Consider the following 18,017-nt stretch of genomic DNA (forward strand, 5'->3'; position numbering starts at 1 on the left):
ACAAACACTTCTTTTATTCCATCTTGGGATATCTGCCCTTAACATCAAGGCACCATTTGACCGAGTGTGACAAAAACGACCCCGAGCAAAACTGGAGTCAGTGGGAATCAGAGGGTAAACTCTCTATTGATTGGAGTCACCACTGCAGGAGTTCCTCAGGGTAGTGTCCGAGGATCAAACATCTTCTGCTACTTCATTAATGACCTCCCTTCAATGGGGATGTTCACTGATGACTGCATGATGTTCAGCACCATTTGCGAATCCTCAGATACTGAAGCAGTCCATCTCCAAATACAGCAAGAGCCAGACAATACCCAGTCTTGGGCTGACAAGTATCAAGTAACAAGTGGCAGGTAATGACCATCTCCAACAAGTGGAAATCTAACCATCTTTCCTTGACCATCAATGGCATTAGCATCACTGAATCCCCCATCATCAACATCCTGGGGGTTACCATTGACCCAAAGCTGAACTGGACTAGCCATATAAATACTGTGGCTACCAGAGCAGGTCAGAGTCAAGGAATCCTGCGGCGAGTAACTCACCTCCTGACACCCTCCCAAAGCCTGTCCACCATTTACAAGGCACAAGTCAGGAGTGTGATGGACTACTCCCCATTTGCCTGGATGAGTGTGGCTACAACAGCACTCGAGAAACTCAACACCATCCAGCTAAAGCTTGATTGACATCCCTTCCACATCCTTCAACATGCGTTGAGCCCTGTGGTAATCAACCAAGAGAGTCACCACACTTAGGGTCCATCCAAACTATTGCACCTGACAACAAAACCTCGTCACAGAATTTTACAGAGACATACATTTCTATAGCATGTTTCAGAACCTCAAGATGAACAAAGAACAAAGAACAAAGAAATGTACAGCACAGGAACAGGCCCTTCGGCCCTCCAATCCCGTGCCGACCATGCTGCCCGACTAAACTACAATCTTCTACACTTCCTGGGTCCGTATCCCTCTATTCCCATCCTATTCATGTATTTGTCAAGATGCCCCTTAAATGTCACTATCGTCCCTGCTTCCACCACCTCCTCCGGTAGCGAGTTCCAGGCACCCACTACCTTCTGCGTAAAAAAACTCATAATTTTGTAGACCTCTATCAGGTCTCCCCTCAACCTCCTTCGTTCCAGTGAGAACAAACCGAGTTTATTCAACCGCTCCTCATAGCTAATGCCCTCCATACCAGGCAACATTCTGGTAAATCTCTTCTGCATTCTCTCTAAAGCCTCCACATCCTTCTGGTAGTGTGGCGACCAGAATTGAACACTATACTCCAAGTGTGGCCTAACTAAGGTTCTCTACAGCTGCAACATGACTTGCCAATTCTTATACTCAATGCCCCGGCCAATGAAGGCAAGCATGCCGTATGCCTTCTTGACTACCTTCTCCACCTGTGTTGCCCCTTTCAATGACCTGTGGACCTGCACTCCTCGATCTCTTTGACTTTCAATACTCTTGAGGGTTCTACCATTCACTGTATATTCCCTACCTGCATTAGACCTTACAAAATGCATTACCTCACATTTGTCTGGATTGAACTCCATCTGCCATCTCTCCGCCCAAGTCTTCAAACAATCTAAATCCTGCTGTATCCTCTGACAGTCCTCATCGCTATCCGCAATTCCACCAACCTTTGTGTCGTCTGCAAACTTACTAATCAGACCAGTTACATTTTCCTCCAAATCATTTATATATACTACAAAGAGCAAAGGTCCCAGCACTGATCCCTGTGGAACACCACTGGTCACAGCCCTCCAATTAGAAAAGCATCCTTCCATTGCTACTCTCTGCCTTCTATGACCTAGCCAGTTCTGTATCCACCTTGCCAGCTCACCCCTGATCCCGTGTGACTTCACCTTTTGTACTAGGCTACCATGAGGGACCTTGTCAAAGGCGTTACTGAAGTCCATATAGACAACATCCACTGCCTACCTGCATCAATCAACTTAGTGACCTCCTCGAAAAACTCAGATCAAGTTAGTGAGACACGACCTCCCCTTCACAAAACCATGCTGCCTCTCACTAATACGTCCATTTGCTTCCAAATGGGAGTAGATCCTGTCTCGAAGAATTCTCTCCAGTAATTTCCCTACCACTGAAGTAAGGCTCACCGGCCTGTAGTTCCCTGGATTATCCTTGCTACCCTTCTTAAACAGAGGAACAACATTGGCTATTCTCCAGTCCTCCGGGACATCCCCTGAAGACAGTGAGGATCCAAAGATTTCTGTCAAGGCCTCAGTAATTTCCTCTCCAGCCTCCTTCAGTATTCTGGGGTAGATCCCATCAGGCCCTGGGGACTTATCTACCTTAATATTTTTTAAGACACCCAACACCTCGTCTTTTTGGATCTCAATGTGACCCAGGCTATCTACACACCCTTCTCCAGACTCAACATCTACCAATTTCTTCTCTTTGGTGAATACTGATGCAAAGTATTCATTTAGTACCTCGCCCATTTCCTCTGGCTCCACACATAGATTCCCTTGCCTATCCTTCAGTGGGCCAACCCTTTCCCTGGCTACCCTCTTGCTTTTTATGTACGTGTAAAAAGCCTTGGGATTTTCCTTAACCCTATTTGCCAATGACTTTTCGTGACCCCTTCTAGCCCTCCTGACTCCTTGCTTAAGTTCCTTCCTACTTTCCTTATATTCCACGCAGGCTTCGTCTGTTCCCAGCCTTTTAGCCCTGACAAATGCCTCCTTTTTCCTTTTGACGAGGCCTACAATATCTCTCGTTATCCAAGGTTCCCGAAAATTGCCGTATTTATCCTTCTTCCTCACAGGAACATGCCGGTCCTGAATTCCTTTCAACTGACACTTGAAAGCCTCCCACATGTCAGATGTTGATTTGCCCTCAAACATCCGCCCCCAATCTATGTTCTTCAGTTCCCGCCTAATATTGTTATAATTAGCCTTCCCCCAATTTAGCACATTCATCCTAGGACCACTCTTATCCTTGTCCACCAGTACTTTAAAACTTACCTAATTGTGGTCACTGTTACCGAATTGCTCCCCTACTGAAACATCTACCACCTGGCCGGGCTCATTCCCCAATACCAGGTCCAGTACCGCCCCTTCCCTAGTTGGACTGTCTACACATTGTTTTAAGAAGCCCTCCTGGATGCTCCTTACAAACTCCGCCCCGTCTAAGCCCCTGGCACTAAGTGAGTCCCAGTCAATATTGGGGAAGTTGAAGTCTCCCATCACCACAACCCTGTTGTTTTTACTCTTTTCCAAAATCTGTCTACCTATCTGCTCCTCTATCTCCCGCTGGCTGTTGGGAGGCCTGTAGTAAACCCCCAACATTGTGACTGCACCCTTCTTATTCCTGATCTCTACCCATAGAGCCTCACTGCCCTCTGAGGTGTCCTCCCGCAGTACAGCTGTGATATTCTCCCGAACCAGTAGCGCAACTCCGCCTCCCCTTTTACATCCCCCTCTATCCCGCCTGAAACATCTAAATCCTGGAACGTTTAGCTGCCAATCCTGCCCTTCCCTCAACCAGGTCTCTGTAATGGCAACAACATCATAGTTCCAAGTACTAATCCAAGCTCTAAGTTCATCTGCCTTTCCCGTAATACTTCTTGCATTAAAACATATGCACTTCAGGCCACCAGACCCGCTGTGTTCAGCAACTTCTCCCTGTCTGCTCTGCCTCAGAGCCCCACTGTTCCTATTCCCTCGTTCTCCCTCAATGCTCTCACCTTCTGACCTATTGCTCCCGTGCCCACCCCCCTGCCATACTAGTTTAAACCCTCCCGTGTGACACTAGCAAACCCAAAGCTCTTCACAGGCAATAAAGTCCTTTTGAAGCGTAGACAATGTTTTAATGTGGGAAACACGGCAACGCCTCGCACACAGCAAGATCCCACAAACTGAAATGTGATCATAATCAGACCATTTGTTTTTAGTGATATTTGTTGGGGAATAAGTATCCAAATTATCAGGAGGAAAACCCCGCTCTTCTTTACAATGGTAGCTGTGGAATCCTTTATGCCCATCGAGCAGGCAGATGGTGCCTCAGTTGAACATCTCATCCAAAATGACAGTAGGTAGTTCTTGTTGAGGTGTCAGTGGTCCTGCCTGCTGGCTGGGGAGCCAGCGAGAAACCTGCACAACCTCTTTTTGGGAAGGCTCACCAAGCCAATCAGGCAGCGATAGGCCTTCCCTCGAAATCAAGACCCCAGGGGCGAAAGTCGAGCCTAGTGGGAGCTGTCGACCAATCAAAGGCCAGCAGCTCTTGTACTCAGCAGTGCTGTTGGGGAGGCTGTGGCTGTCTGCAGGTCTGAGTGACCCAAGCCAAGATCAGCAATGTTGCGGGTGGTGGATGGGTATATTATGCAGGGTGAGGGTCGCAGGACAAAGAGGTCAGGACGATGGTAGCAAGGGTAAGGGGGGTGGATCTCAGGGGTCATCCCTTCCCAATCTCTAGCTTCTCAATCAGGCACTGAATGCCTTTGATTGAGGGACCCCATCGCGAAGTGACAAGCTGACGCACAGTTTGACCAGTTGTGCACTCTGCCTGCAGCTGGAGTGATCCCAGTGGTGGTGGAATAAGGTCATAAAGTGGTCATTAATTGTCCACTTCTGGGCCTCAATTGGCAGCGGGGTGGGAGGAGCAACCGTAGGACATCCTGCCCAGGCCTCAATGCTGGTGAAGGTGGGAAGGCAGTGGGGTTCTTGCACAGCACCATCCATCGAATGACAGAGAGTTCCCATCGCCAGGCCCATCATCAACAAGAGCAGATGATTCCATCCAACACCTCCAACAGTGCAGCACTCCCCACAGTACTGACACTCCGACAGTGCAGCGATCCCTCAGTACTGACCCTCTGACAGTGCAGCTCCCCTCACAATACTAACACTCCGACAGTGCAGCACTCCCTCAGTACTGACCTTCTGACAGTGCAGCGCTCCCTCAGTACTGACATCCGACAGTGCAGCGATCCCTCAGTACTGACCCTCTGACAGTGCAGCACTCCCTCAGTACTGACCTTCTGACAGTGCAGCGCTCCCTCAGTACTGACATCCGACAGTGCAGCGCTCCCTCAGTACTGACCCTCTGACAGTGCAGCACTCCCTCAGTACTGACCCTCTGACAGTGCCGCACTCCCTCAGTACTGACACTCCGACAGTGCAGCGATCCCTCAGTACTGACCCTCTGACAGTGCAGCTCCCCTCACAATACTAACACTCCGACAGTGCAGCACTCCCTCAGTACTGACCTTCTGACAGTGCAGCGCTCCCTCAGTACTGACATCCGACAGTGCAGCGATCCCTCAGTACTGACCCTCTGACAGTGCAGCACTCCCTCAGTACTGACCTTCTGACAGTGCAGCGCTCCCTCAGTACTGACATCCGACAGTGCAGCGCTCCCTCAGTACTGACCCTCTGACAGTGCAGCACTCCCTCAGTACTGACCCTCTGACAGTGCCGCACTCCCTCAGTACTGACACTCCGACAGTACAGCACTCCCTCAGTACTGACCCTCCGACAGTGCATCACTCTCTCAGTACTGACCGTCTGACAGTGCAGCACTCCCTCAGTACTGACCCTCTGACAGTTGAGCACTCCCTTAGTACTGACCCTTTGACAGTGCAGCACTCCCTTAGTACTGACCCTCTGTCAGTGCAGCATTCCCTTAGTACTGATCCTCTGTCAGTGCAGTGCTCCCTCAGTACAGACCCTCTGACGATGCAGTTCTCCCTCAGTACTGACCCGCTGTTAGTGCAGATCTCAATCAGTACTGACCCTCTGTCAGTGCAGTGCGCCCTCAGTACTGACCCTCTGTCAGTGCAGCACTCCCTCAGTGCTGCTCTGTGTGCCTCAGCCTGGATTATGGACTTGATTCTCTGAGTTCAAGTGGGATTTGTACTTCTGACTCTGAGGCAAATAACCTTTGATCCTGCCTGCAATCAGACAATATGTGCACCAGTGGATTTTCAAGGAGAAGCAAAATGTACAGATTTGTTTTTTAAATCATGTTTAAAACCTGTAATCGGTCTCCATCCCATGGCCATTTGTTGTCACTGTTTTCACATTGCTGTATCAAATCCTAATGTTGACAAATGATGGTTGATGTGAATCATTCTGGAGAACAAAGAACAAAGAAAAGTACAGCGCAGGAACAGGCCCTTCGGCCCTCCAAGTCCGTGCCGACCATGCTGCCCGACTAAACTACAATCTTCTACACTTCCTAGGTCCGTATCCCTCTATTCCCATCCTATTCATGTATTTGTCAAGATGCCCCTTACATGTCACTATCGTCCCTGCTTCCACCACATCCTCCGGTAGCACGTTCCAGGAACCCACCACCCTCTGTGTAAAAAAACTTGCCTCGTACATCTACTCTAAACCTTGCCCCTCGCACCTTAAACCTATGCCCCCTAGTAATTGACCCCTCTACCCTGGGGAAAAGCCTCTGACTATCCACTCTGTCTATGCCCCTCATAATTTTGTAGACCTCTATCAGATCGCCCCTCAATCTCCGTCGTTCCAGTGAGAACAAACCGAGTTTATTCAACCGCTCCTCATAGCTAATGCCCTCCATACCTGGCAACTTTCTGGTAAATCTCTTCTGCACCCTCTCTAAAGCCTCCACATCCTTCTGGTAGTGTGGCGACCAGAATTGAACACTATACTCCAAGTGTGGCCTAACTAAGGTTCTATACAGCTGCAACATGACTTGCCAATTCTTAAACTCAATGCCCCGGCCAATGAAGGCAAGCATGCCGTATGCCTTCTTGACTACCTTCTCCACCTGTGTTGCCCCTTTCAGTGACCTGTGGACCTGTACACCTAGATCTCTCTGACTTTCAATACTCTTGAGGGTTCTACCATTCACTGTATATTCCCTACCTGCATTAGATCTTCCAAAATGCATTACCTCACATTTGTCCGGATTAAACTCCATCTGCCATCTCTCCGCCCAAGTCCCCAAACAATCTAAATCCTGCTGTATCCTCTGACAGTCTTCATCGCTATCCGCAATTCCACCAACCTTTGTGTGTCTGCAAACTTACTAATTAGACCAGTTATATTTTCCTCCAAATCATTTATATATACTACAAACAGCAAAGGTCCCAGCACTGATCCCTGCGGAACACCACTAGTCACAGCCCTCCAATTAGAAAAGCATCCTTCCATTGGTACTCTCTGCCTTCTATTACCTAGCCAGTTCTGTATCCACCTTGCCAGCTCACCCCTGATCCCGTGTGACTTCACCTTTTGTACTAGGCTACCATGAGGGACCTTGTCAATGGCTTTACTGAAGTCCATATAGACAACATCCACTGCCCTACCTGCATCAATCATCATTGTGACCTCTTCGAAAAACTCTATCAAGTTAGTGAGACACGACCTCCCCTTCACAAAACCATGCTGCCTCTCACTAATACGTCCATTTGCTTTCAAATGGGAGCAGATCCTGGTCTCGAAGAATTCTCTCCAGTAATTTCCCTACCACTGACGTAAGGCTCACCGGCCTGTAGTTCCCTGGATCATCCTTGCTACCCTTCTTAAACAAAGGAACATTGGCTATTGTCCAGTCCTCCGGGACATCATCTGAAGACAGTGAAGATCCAAAGATTTCTGTCAAGGCCTCAGTAATTTCCTCTCTAGCCTCCTTCAGTATTCTGGGGTAAATCCCATCAGGCCCTGGGGACTTATCTACCGTAATATTTTTCACGACGCCCAACATCTCGTCTTTTTGGATCTCAATGTGACCCCGGCTATCTACACACCCTTCTCCAGACTCAACATCCACCAATTCCTTCTCTTTTGTGAATACTGATGCAAAGTATTCACTTAGTACCTCGCCCATTTCCTCTGGCTCCACACATAGATTCCCTTGCCTATCCTTCAATGGGCCAACCCTTTCCCTGGCTACCCTCTTGCTTTTTATGTACGTGTAAAAAGCCTTGGGATTTTCCTTAACCCTATTTGCCAATGACTTTTCGTGACCCCTTCTAGCCCTCCTGACTCCTTGCTTAAGTTCCTTCCTACGTTCCTTATATTCCACACAGGCTTCGATTGTTCCCAGCCTTTTAGCCCTGACAAATGCCTCCTTTTTCTTTTTGACGAGGTTATCCAAGGTTCCCGAAAATTGCCATATTTATCCTTCTTCCTCACAGGAGCATGCCGGTCCTGAATTCCTTTCAACTGACACTTGAAAGCCTCCCACATGTCAGATGTTGATTTACCCTCAAACATCCGCCCCCAATCTAGGTTTTTCAGTTCCCGCCTAATATTGTTATAATTAGCCTTCCCCCAATTTAGCACATTCACCCTAGGACCACTCTTATCCTTGCCCACCAGCACTTTAAAACTTACTGAATTGTGGTCACTGTTCCCGAAATGCTCCCCTACTGAAACTTCTACCACCTGGCCGGGCTCATTCCCCAATACCAGGTCCAGTACCGCCCCTTCCCTAGTTGGACTGTCTACATATTGTTTTAAGAAGCCCTCCTGGATGCTCCTTACAAACTCTGCCCCGTCCATGCCCCTGGCACTAAGTGAGTCCCAATCAATATTGGGGAAGTTGAAGTCTCCCATCACAACAACCCTGTTTTTACTCTTTTCCAAAATCTGTCTACCTATCTGCTCCTCTATCTCCCGCTGGCTGTTGGGAGGCCTGTAGTAAACCCCCAACATTGTGACTGCACCCTTCTTATTCCTGATCTCTGTCCATACAGCCTCACTGCCCTCTGAGGTGTTCTCCCGTAGTACAGCTGTGATATTCTCCCTAACCAGTAGCGCAACTCCACCACCCCTTTTACATCCCCCTCAATCCCGCCTGAAACATCTAAATCCTGGAACATTTTGCTGCCAATCCTGCCCTTCCCTCAACCAGGTCTCTGTAATGGCAACAACATCATAGTTCCAAGTACTAATCCAAGCTCTAAGTTCATCTACCTTACCCGTAATACTTCTTGCATTAAAACATATGCATTTCAGGCCACCAGACCCGCTGTGTTCAGCAACCTCTCCCTATCTGCTCTGCCTCAGAGCCATACTGGCCCTATTCCCTAGTTCTCCCTCAATGCTCTCACCTTCTGACCTATTGCTCCCCTGCCCACCCCGCTGCCATACTAGTTTAAACCCTCCCGTGTGACACTAACAAACCTCACGGGCAGGATATTTATGCCTCTCCAGTTTAGATGCAACCCGTCCTTATATAGGTCAGACCTGCCCCGGATGAACTCCCAGTGGTCCAGATAACGGAAACCCTCCCTCCTACACCAGCTATTTAGCCACGTGCTTATCTGCTCTATCTTCCTATTTCTAGCCTCACTGGCACGTGGCACAGGGAGTAATCCCGAGATTACAACCCTAGAGGCCCTGTCTTTTAACGTTCTGCCTAGCTCCCTGAACTCCTGCTGCAGGATCACATGCCCCTTCCTGCCTATGTCGTTAGTACCAATGTGTACAACGACCTCTGCCTGTTTGCCCTCCCCCTTCAGGATGCCCGCTACCCGTTCGGAGACATCCTGGACCCTGGCACCAGGGAGGCAACATACCATCTTGGAGTCTCTTTCACGTCCACAGAAGCGTCTATCTGTGCCCCTGACTCTCGAGTCCCCTATGACTATTGCTCTTCTGTGCTTTGACCCTCCCTTCTGAACATCAGAGCCAGCCGTGGTGCCACTGCTCTGGCTGCTGCTGTTTTCCCCTGATAGGCTATCCCCCCGACAGTATCCAAAGGGGTATACCTGTTCGAGAGGGGGACAACCACAGGGGATTCCTGCACTGACTGCCTGCCCTTTCTGGTGGTCACCCATTTCTCTGCCTGCACCTTGGGTGTGACCACATTTATATAACTGCTATCTATGACGCTTTCCGCCACCTGCATGCTCCTAAGTGCATCCAACTGCTGCTCCAACCGAACCATGCGGTCTGTGAGGAGCTCCAGTTGGGTGCACTTTCTGCAGATGAAGCAATCCAGGACGCTGGAAGCCTCCCGGACCTGCCACATCTCTCAGTCAGAGTACTGCACCCCTCTAATTGAAATTCTGGCAATTAATTAGTAAATTAAATTTAAAAGTTTAAAAAAAAAAAGTTACTGTTAACTATATGTTTCCTAGCACTAGATTTCTACTATAAATGTGAAAGCTAAATACAGTACTCTCCGATCTCTGACTTAGATACTCCTCTAAATTATAATTAAGTAATTATGTTGAATTAGTTTACCAATGCTTAATTTTTTTAATTTAGTGTAGATTCCCAACCAGCCAATCAGGTCACAGCTTTTCTGTGATGTCACTTCAGTTTTTTCCACCCCCATACAATTTGAAAAGGTAATAAAAGTAAAAATGAGTAAAAATCACTTACTTACTTTCCGAGGGTCTCAGATGCTCTCTGGTTCTCTCCCTGCAGATTAAACGTTACAGGCCAGAAGAAAGAGAACAAAACAGTAGGAAAAAAGCACCTTCTCCCACTCTGCACCGAATTACCTCACTGCACCAAATTACCAAGTTCCAAATTCCCACTCTGGATGTGTCTCACTCAGGCTGTGTCTCTTTGACCTGCGCAGAGAAATGATTCAAGTTTCTGGAACTCTTCACATGCACTTGGAGTTTACTGTGCGGGGAAGGGGAGGGGATGGGAACCGCTATAGGAGAAGAAAGCGAATTTTTAGAATGCGTTATTGCAGCTCCACTGATGTTAGAAAACCAACAACCAACATTCCTCATCTTTTTCCTTTAAGAATTCCCCAAACAACATGACCGGGATGAGCAATCCTCCGGGAACTCCGCGAGACGATGGCGAGATGTCAGGCAACTTTTTAAACCCATTCCAAAATGAAAGTGTAAGTTCGGCCACACCTGGGCTCTCTCTCTCTCTCTCTCTCTGCCATTTTCTTCCACCTTGTCAGCGCTAACTCTCTCCAGCCTCGGTCAACATTGCCAGGTGAAACTGTTGTGTTGTTGTAAAATTCTAACTGTTTCACTGATGACCTAGTGTCTAGTTCCTTCACCTTTGAGAGTGAATTCTCGCTATTTGATCAAAGGGCCGAGCCAGGCCCAGTTCTGATAGCCACAGAGTTTCAATATGAACCCTGGTTGATTTCCCCTCTCTCTATAACCCAGGGGTCACTGGACAGTGATCAGGAGCAGGAACCCTGGCTAAGTTCCCATCAACCCAGGGAAACTGCCAATTCACATTCTTCTCCCAGCTGATACCAGGTTTTTATTCATTCCCTCTGGGGTTGTAAGCATCACCGGCAAGGCCAGCATGTATTTCTCATTCTGGGAGTAAGTAAGGCTGACCTTCTTGACCAGCTGGGTTTGATACAACCGAGTAACCAGCGAGGCCACTTCAGAGGACAGCATTTGACACATTGCTAGACTGGAGTCACATAAAGGCACAGGTTGGGTAATGATGTAAAGTTTTCATGGAATCCCTAGTGCAGAAAGAGGCAATTCAGCCCTTTGGGTCTGTACCAACCCTCCAAAAGAGCACCCCACCTAGGTCCACTCCCCCACCCTGTAACCCCATCTAACCAGCACATCTTTAGATACTAAGAGACAATTTATCATGGAGCATTTCACCCATTGCTTCACTCTGTTTTCTGTGAAACAGAGCGTATAGTGAGATGTCTACTTCTCACTTCTCTGTACAAGTGTGTGCACATATATGTCCATGTACATATGCATGTGTGTGCTTCAAACTTTACACGCTGAGCTTAATAAAAGTGTGTTAGACCTAGTGTGTGCACCACACTTCAGGAAGAATGTCAGACCTTGGAGAGGGAACAGTGGGGATTTATGAGAATGGTATCAGAGATGAGGGACTTGAGTTATGAGAAGAGACTAGAGAAACTGGGATTGTTCTCCTTCGAGCGGAGAAAGTTAAGGGGAGATCTAATCAACCTTAGAAAATGTTCAGAGGACATTTACGAGAATGGTTCTAGGGATGAAGGACTTACACGGATAGATTGTAGAAGCTGAGACTGTTCCCCTCTTTGGAGAAGAGAAGGTTGGGAGGAGAGTCAGTGGTTAGCAATGCTGCCTCACAGCGCCAGGGACCCGGGTTTGATTCCGGCCTCGGATGACTGTCTGTGGAATTCTGCATGTTCTCCCCATGTGTGTGTGGGCTTCCTCCGGGTGCTCTGATTTCCTCATACAGTCCAAAAGGGGCTGGTTTAGCACACTGGGCTAAATTGCTGGCTTTTAAAGCAGACCAAGGCAGGCCAGCAGCACGGTTCAATTCCCGTACCAGCCTTCCCGAACAGGCACCGGAATGTGGCGACTAGGGGCTTTTCACAGTAACTTCATTTGAAGCCTACTTGTGACAATAAGCGATTTTCATTTCAATCATTTTCAAGATGTGCAGGTTAGCTGGATTGGCCATGCTAAAAAATTGCCCCGTTGTGTCCAAAGATTTGCAGGTTAGGTGGGTTGGGGCGGGGGAGTGGGCCTAGGTGCGTTGATCTTTTGGAGGGCAAGTGCAGACTCAGTGGTCCTAATGGCCTGCTTCTGCACTGTAGGAATTCTATGGACTCTAGGAGATTTGATAGAGGCATTCAAAATCCTGAGGGGTCTAGATAGAGAAGGTAGGGAAGAACTGTTTCCATTGAGATGCAGATGACACAGATTTAAGGTGATTGGAAAAAGAACCAAAAGTGACATGGGGAAAATATTTTGTTTATGATCTGGAATGCACTGCCTGACAGTGTGGTGGAGATAAGTTCGACCATGGCCTTCAAAGGTAATTGGATAACCACCTGAAGGAAAAATAATGTGTCGGGCTGTGAGGAAAGGAGTCAAGAGCGACACTGGCTGAGTTGCTCTCTTGACGGGCCAAGTGGCGTTCTGAGCTGCATACATTCCATGATTTTTGTTGGGTAAATGTGCCAAAATTTACCACTATAGTTAACTATCTGAACATTAACCATTGAATTTTATTTTAACAGTCACGATGTATTTGCAGGCTCTTACCACTTGGTGGCCATTTGAGATGGAGATGAGGAAGACCTTCCTTTCCCAGAGGATTGTTAGTGTTTGGATTAATATTTGAATAGGGAGGCTTTGCAGGCCTCTGGGCAAAGAGCAAGACAATTGGGATGAATTGGATAGGCCTTTCAAAGAAGCGCAAGGGGCTGAATAGCCTCTTCCTTTGCTGTATCAAGTCTATGATAATCTTTCATGTGTTATGCTTTCCCTTCGCAGTACTCCCCCAGTATGACGATGAGTGTGTGACTGAACCCTCCAAATCCCCTCATCCGACCCTCTTGGAACCCTGCTGGAAATTAGAAGAAAGTATTCGTGTGGGAGGCCAGTCCCATTCGGAATTAATAATATTTAAAGGACAATTACCTGAGCAGCAGACTTTGCTGCTCCCAACGCTGGAGAAAAACCTCGGCAGTTATGTACTGCTCGTGGAAACCGGAAGCCTGCTGGAGGAACTGAAGTGATCGCTTTTCCACAACGGGGAAGGGTGGGGTTTGGCACAAGGGAGGAAGGGATAACAAGAGTGATGCTGGGCGATCAAAGACATTTTACTGTTTTTAAGACATATGTTTTTTTGTATGAAAAGTATTGTGCGTCCAGATAATAAAGAAACTAAATCAAGGTCTCAACCCGGAGCAGGCTCGAGCAGGTGCACTGTACGAGTATTTCAGTTTCTAAGTGATGTGTTTTAGCAAACACTATCCTTTCGCTGACTCAGTGATTCCGATGAACCTCTGGTGACCTTTGACTTGAGGTGGAGTGGTTGGAAGGGGGTGGGTGGGGGGGCTCCTCGTAACATGAGTTTTCCCTCCAGTTCAGCGATGTCAATGGGACCTGAAGCCTATGATATGGCACTGCTAGGAATCCAAGCCAAGCAGAGCCCCCTCATCTCTAGGTAACCTACCCACTGAAAGCAGAGCTCCTCTGTTAGCAGCGCATGGGCATGGTATTTTGACAATGGATGAGTGCCACGTTTCCCCATATTTTCATGATTATATGAGCAGTTGGCATATACCAAAATCTTCCTGTCCCTCTCCTCCCTATCCATGTGTTCCCTGTTATGGAAAGGATTGAGCCTGTTGCAATGGACACAAGGGAATCTGTTGGCAAAAAGGCTTTTCACAGAGAATTTCAGGAACATTTCCTTGGAAGAAAATTGGTGGCAGTCAGATAGTCCAACATTGATGTTGCTGCTCCTTCTCTTAGCAGTCAAATAAATGGAGTATTTGGCTGTCCACTGGTGTGAAAACCTTCATTTGAAATGGTTGCACCATTCCTGGGTGACCGAGCAAGTTTTGATGTCAGTCACTGCACCTTCCAGAGAATCTCACTCCTCAACTTCCCACAATCGATGCTGTCACTGCCACTGACTCCCTCTCCTCTAATCTGAACAACTCCCAACCTCATCTCTAAACCAGGGGTTTGTGTATATGTTTTGATATTTGGCAATGAAGATTGAGAAAACTGTGGATCATTGATGGGTTCATGTCTTGGGAGCACCAAGGACCCGCATTGTACCTAAGTTTTTCTGGAAAAGGGGTCCTCATGGACAACCACCCCCCACCTCCCCCTGATACCCCACCCGTGAGCTTCTCTGGGTTGGTTGATGATTCCATTGCAGCACATGGCTGAGGGTCGATGGTGCCCTCCCTGATCTTTCGTGAGATCAGTCCGAAGATCTGTCCTGAAACCTTGTAGCCCAGAGGATCAACAGACTTTTCTTTTGAGGACAGCTCCATGTGTGAGAGATATGAATCAGAGGTGTAGCTTACCACAGCACAAACTTACTTCCTACCGACCCCAAATGCAGGTACTCAAAGCTTCCTTGTAAATATTGTAATCATTTATAAGCCCTGTCTTCTGTTCTTCTGTTATAAGTGTTGCCATTCAGTTGGTGGAATCTGTTCCAAGGGGTATTCTTTGGGGGGGGGGGGGGGGGGGGGGAGAAATGCTGTATTTCCTGTTCACTATGGCATTGACTGACATGCTGCTGAGTTGTATGTCTCTGAGAAGAACTTGGCTTCAGTATTACATCTAAAAGGGATTAACAAACGGCCTCCGCATTGTTACCCATTTCAACAAGACAGTTTTCCTTTGCAGCACAAGATCTCACAAATGGCAATAGCATGTAATGTGCTGGTATTGTTTGGGTTGATATTGTTGGACAGTACACTGAGATTCCTTTTTCTCCAGTGTGTCCTTGGGAATCTTTAACTTCATCAAAGACCCCAGACCAGAGATGCGGGATCAGCCTAACTTCTCATCCAAAGAATATTGATTAACACCCCAAGTCCTGTAGAGCATACCTGTAGAAAGGTGAAACTTGGTCTTTCTAGCATGGAAGGAGATAATTGTGGGGTGTTGTACAAGACTTGTAATTGTAGGTAAAATGGAAATGCAGAATGTTCTTCCAATAAAAAGGTACGGGAAAAAGTTATTTTCAAACCAATTGTGTATGGAATAGCATCTGGATTGGGGAATTGAGGGATACTCTTGGAACAATTAAAGTAATTGGATGAAGTGATGGGTTATTGGGAATTGTTAAGTGTTTCTAGTTGGATGGGACTTTTTCATCCAGGTAGAAAAACTGAGTTTTTCCAGAGTAAGTAAAAAAAAAAATGTCTTCAGATTATTCCATTTGACACTCCCAGTTGGTTGATGTCCAATATGAGTTAAATCTTCCTCTGATCCCCAGGCGTTCATGTGGCAGTTGTTCCTGATCCAATTCTAATTAATAAAGCTGTGTATCTTTCACAATATTTATTAAGGTTTTTCACTACTTATTATCCAGAACGGTACTGAGCCAAATGGATCAGGATCAACTTCTGATCATTGATTTCTCGACCTCTGCCCTCAAGTGTTGTCGCTGTCCTAGTCCTTTGTCTCTTTCTCCCGCTTTCCAACTCTGCTTCAGCTCTCCATCTTGTGCACATGCTGTCATACATTCTCCCACACATTCTCCACGTTTATATTCCATGATTGTGGTGTCTTTCTCTTAGGGGAAGATGGGGAGACCCAATACCCACTTGAAATTCAAGTTTTAGTTTCAAGCTTCTCGCGGTGGAGTTGAATGCTTTTTTTCTTGTTTGATTGTCCATTCCTCAGGTTCTGACACTGAGGGAATGATTGATATTTAAATCTTGGAAAGGCCTGCTTCACATTCTCCCCCACCCAGAGCACATGGTGCCACAGTATCACTAACTTGTGCAGGGATGTCTGCCTGGCCAGACAGTTGGCATGGAGGCTTCACATTTCAGTAATGTATTAGCAGGTAATGTAATAGTGCCAAGAGTGCATTGCACTGATAATTCCTGGTCTGTGTGGAGAAGGGGCTCCAGTGAGTGAATACATTTCCCAATGTGATCCTGACCTGAAGGGATTATGGAAATGACACGCTATGATCGCTGGACCCATGTGCTCTCCTCTCCCCAAAACCTGTGTGAATGTATGGACAGTAAACTGCTGGACATGCTGTCATATCCTTTGCAATCACATAACCTAGCCAATGCCTCTATCTAGGTTCAGTTGGGACTTCCTACGGAAAGCTCTATATTCCATTAATCTCGTACCCCAATTAGAGCGGTCACATTTTGGATGAGGGAGGGGTTAGAGACTACAGCGGTGCAGTCAGACCAGACAACCTTTTAAAATGAGTTTGTCTCATGGGTTATATAAAATACACTTGCCACTTGACACCTAGAAGGACCTCCGCTCTGACCCTCATGTTTTATTAGATATATTTTTTTAAATATCTGTTATGATTCTGTACAGCCCCATATTATTCACGGTCTGCCAATGGATGTATAATTGCATTTAAACCTCATGTTAAATCATGACAGTATTGAACACAAAAATTGGCTCCTGCCCGAGGCAGTTTGCTGATCCCTGTCTTATGGGCCATGGTTTGCTATCGTCGTTCTGTGTAGTATATATATTGTCACCTGTATGTTCTTTATATATTGTAAAGATTCTTTAGATGGTCAGTTACATATTAAACTGCATCAACAACAGTATTGGACCCTGTTTTATTTTTTTTAATCCTCCGACATCACTCTTTCAACAAGGAAACATATTGCTCACTCTATCCAAACCCTGCCATTGGATTTCTGCACTCGCTCCTGGCATCTGGATTCCCACTGCTCACCCCCCAGACTCCTTAATAGTCCACAATAATCTTATTCCACCTTCTACCATCTAAACTCTTTCTTATTCATTCCCCACAACCTTTAATATCCCCACCCCACCAAAGTTCATAATGATTCATGTGTTTTGACACCAGAAAATCTCCCCAGTGGAGTTATGGCTCAATTAGTAGCACACACCTCTGCATCCAAGTTGTGGGTTCAAACATCGCACCAGATTTGAATACACCATTGTTTCAGCAATTGTAAACTTGTGGCACCTTCCCCAATCAACACTTCTCTGCTGGGTGTAGTACATTTAAGTGGTGATTTCGAAACTCAATTCCCTCCCACAACTCTCAATTTAAAGTTAAATGCCACTACTAATCAGCAATCTAAACTATGAGAAATACAAAAACAAGTTTTTGCCATGGTCAAGTACATTATTGAAGTCTTGGGGTGGTGCAAAGGAAGTGCTCTTCTAAATCTAGCTCACACGATTCCTGCTCTGGGAGCATGTGTTTGGTTTGCAGCAGTATGGAGGGAGCTTTACTCGAGGCCAGTAGGTTAGTTGTAGTGGCTAAGTATAGCTGCTTTTATTTCCAGCCAAATAATCCATGGTTGCTGCTGGGTGAAGTAACTTTAAATATCTGTGGCCTTTGACACACTGACAGTAACCAAACAGATTAATGCCAGATGTGTAGATCACAGAATTCCTACAATGCAGGAGGCCATTTGGCCCATTGAGTCTGCACAGACTCTAATGAGCACTTTGCCCATCCCTACCTATTCCCATAATCCCATAATGTCCAGCGATGTGCAGTTAGGTTAAGGGGCAATTTAGCATAGCCAATTCACCTAACCTGCACATTTTTGGACTGTGGGAGGAAACCTACGCAGACACAGGAAGAACATACAAACACACCATACACT

General features: G+C 46.8%; 1 protein-coding gene across 2 annotated transcripts in view; it reads left to right on the forward strand.

Annotated features, from left to right (window-relative positions):
• ssbp4 (single stranded DNA binding protein 4) overlaps positions 1 to 13,606 on the forward strand; it is a 166,540-nt gene extending 152,934 nt beyond the window's left edge. For both annotated transcript variants that reach the window (XM_072482377.1, XM_072482376.1), the window contains exons 17-18: positions 10,719 to 10,820; positions 13,183 to 13,606. In XM_072482377.1, coding sequence (XP_072338478.1) covers positions 10,719 to 10,820; positions 13,183 to 13,212 — 132 coding nt within the window. In that variant the 3' untranslated portion in view covers positions 13,213 to 13,606. The remainder of the gene's footprint in view (positions 1 to 10,718; positions 10,821 to 13,182) is intronic.
• Positions 13,607 to 18,017: the final 4,411 nt, after the last annotated feature.

The sequence above is a fragment of the Scyliorhinus torazame genome, chromosome 18 (genome assembly GCF_047496885.1).
Source record: "Scyliorhinus torazame isolate Kashiwa2021f chromosome 18, sScyTor2.1, whole genome shotgun sequence".
NCBI lineage: Eukaryota > Metazoa > Chordata > Chondrichthyes > Carcharhiniformes > Scyliorhinidae > Scyliorhinus > Scyliorhinus torazame.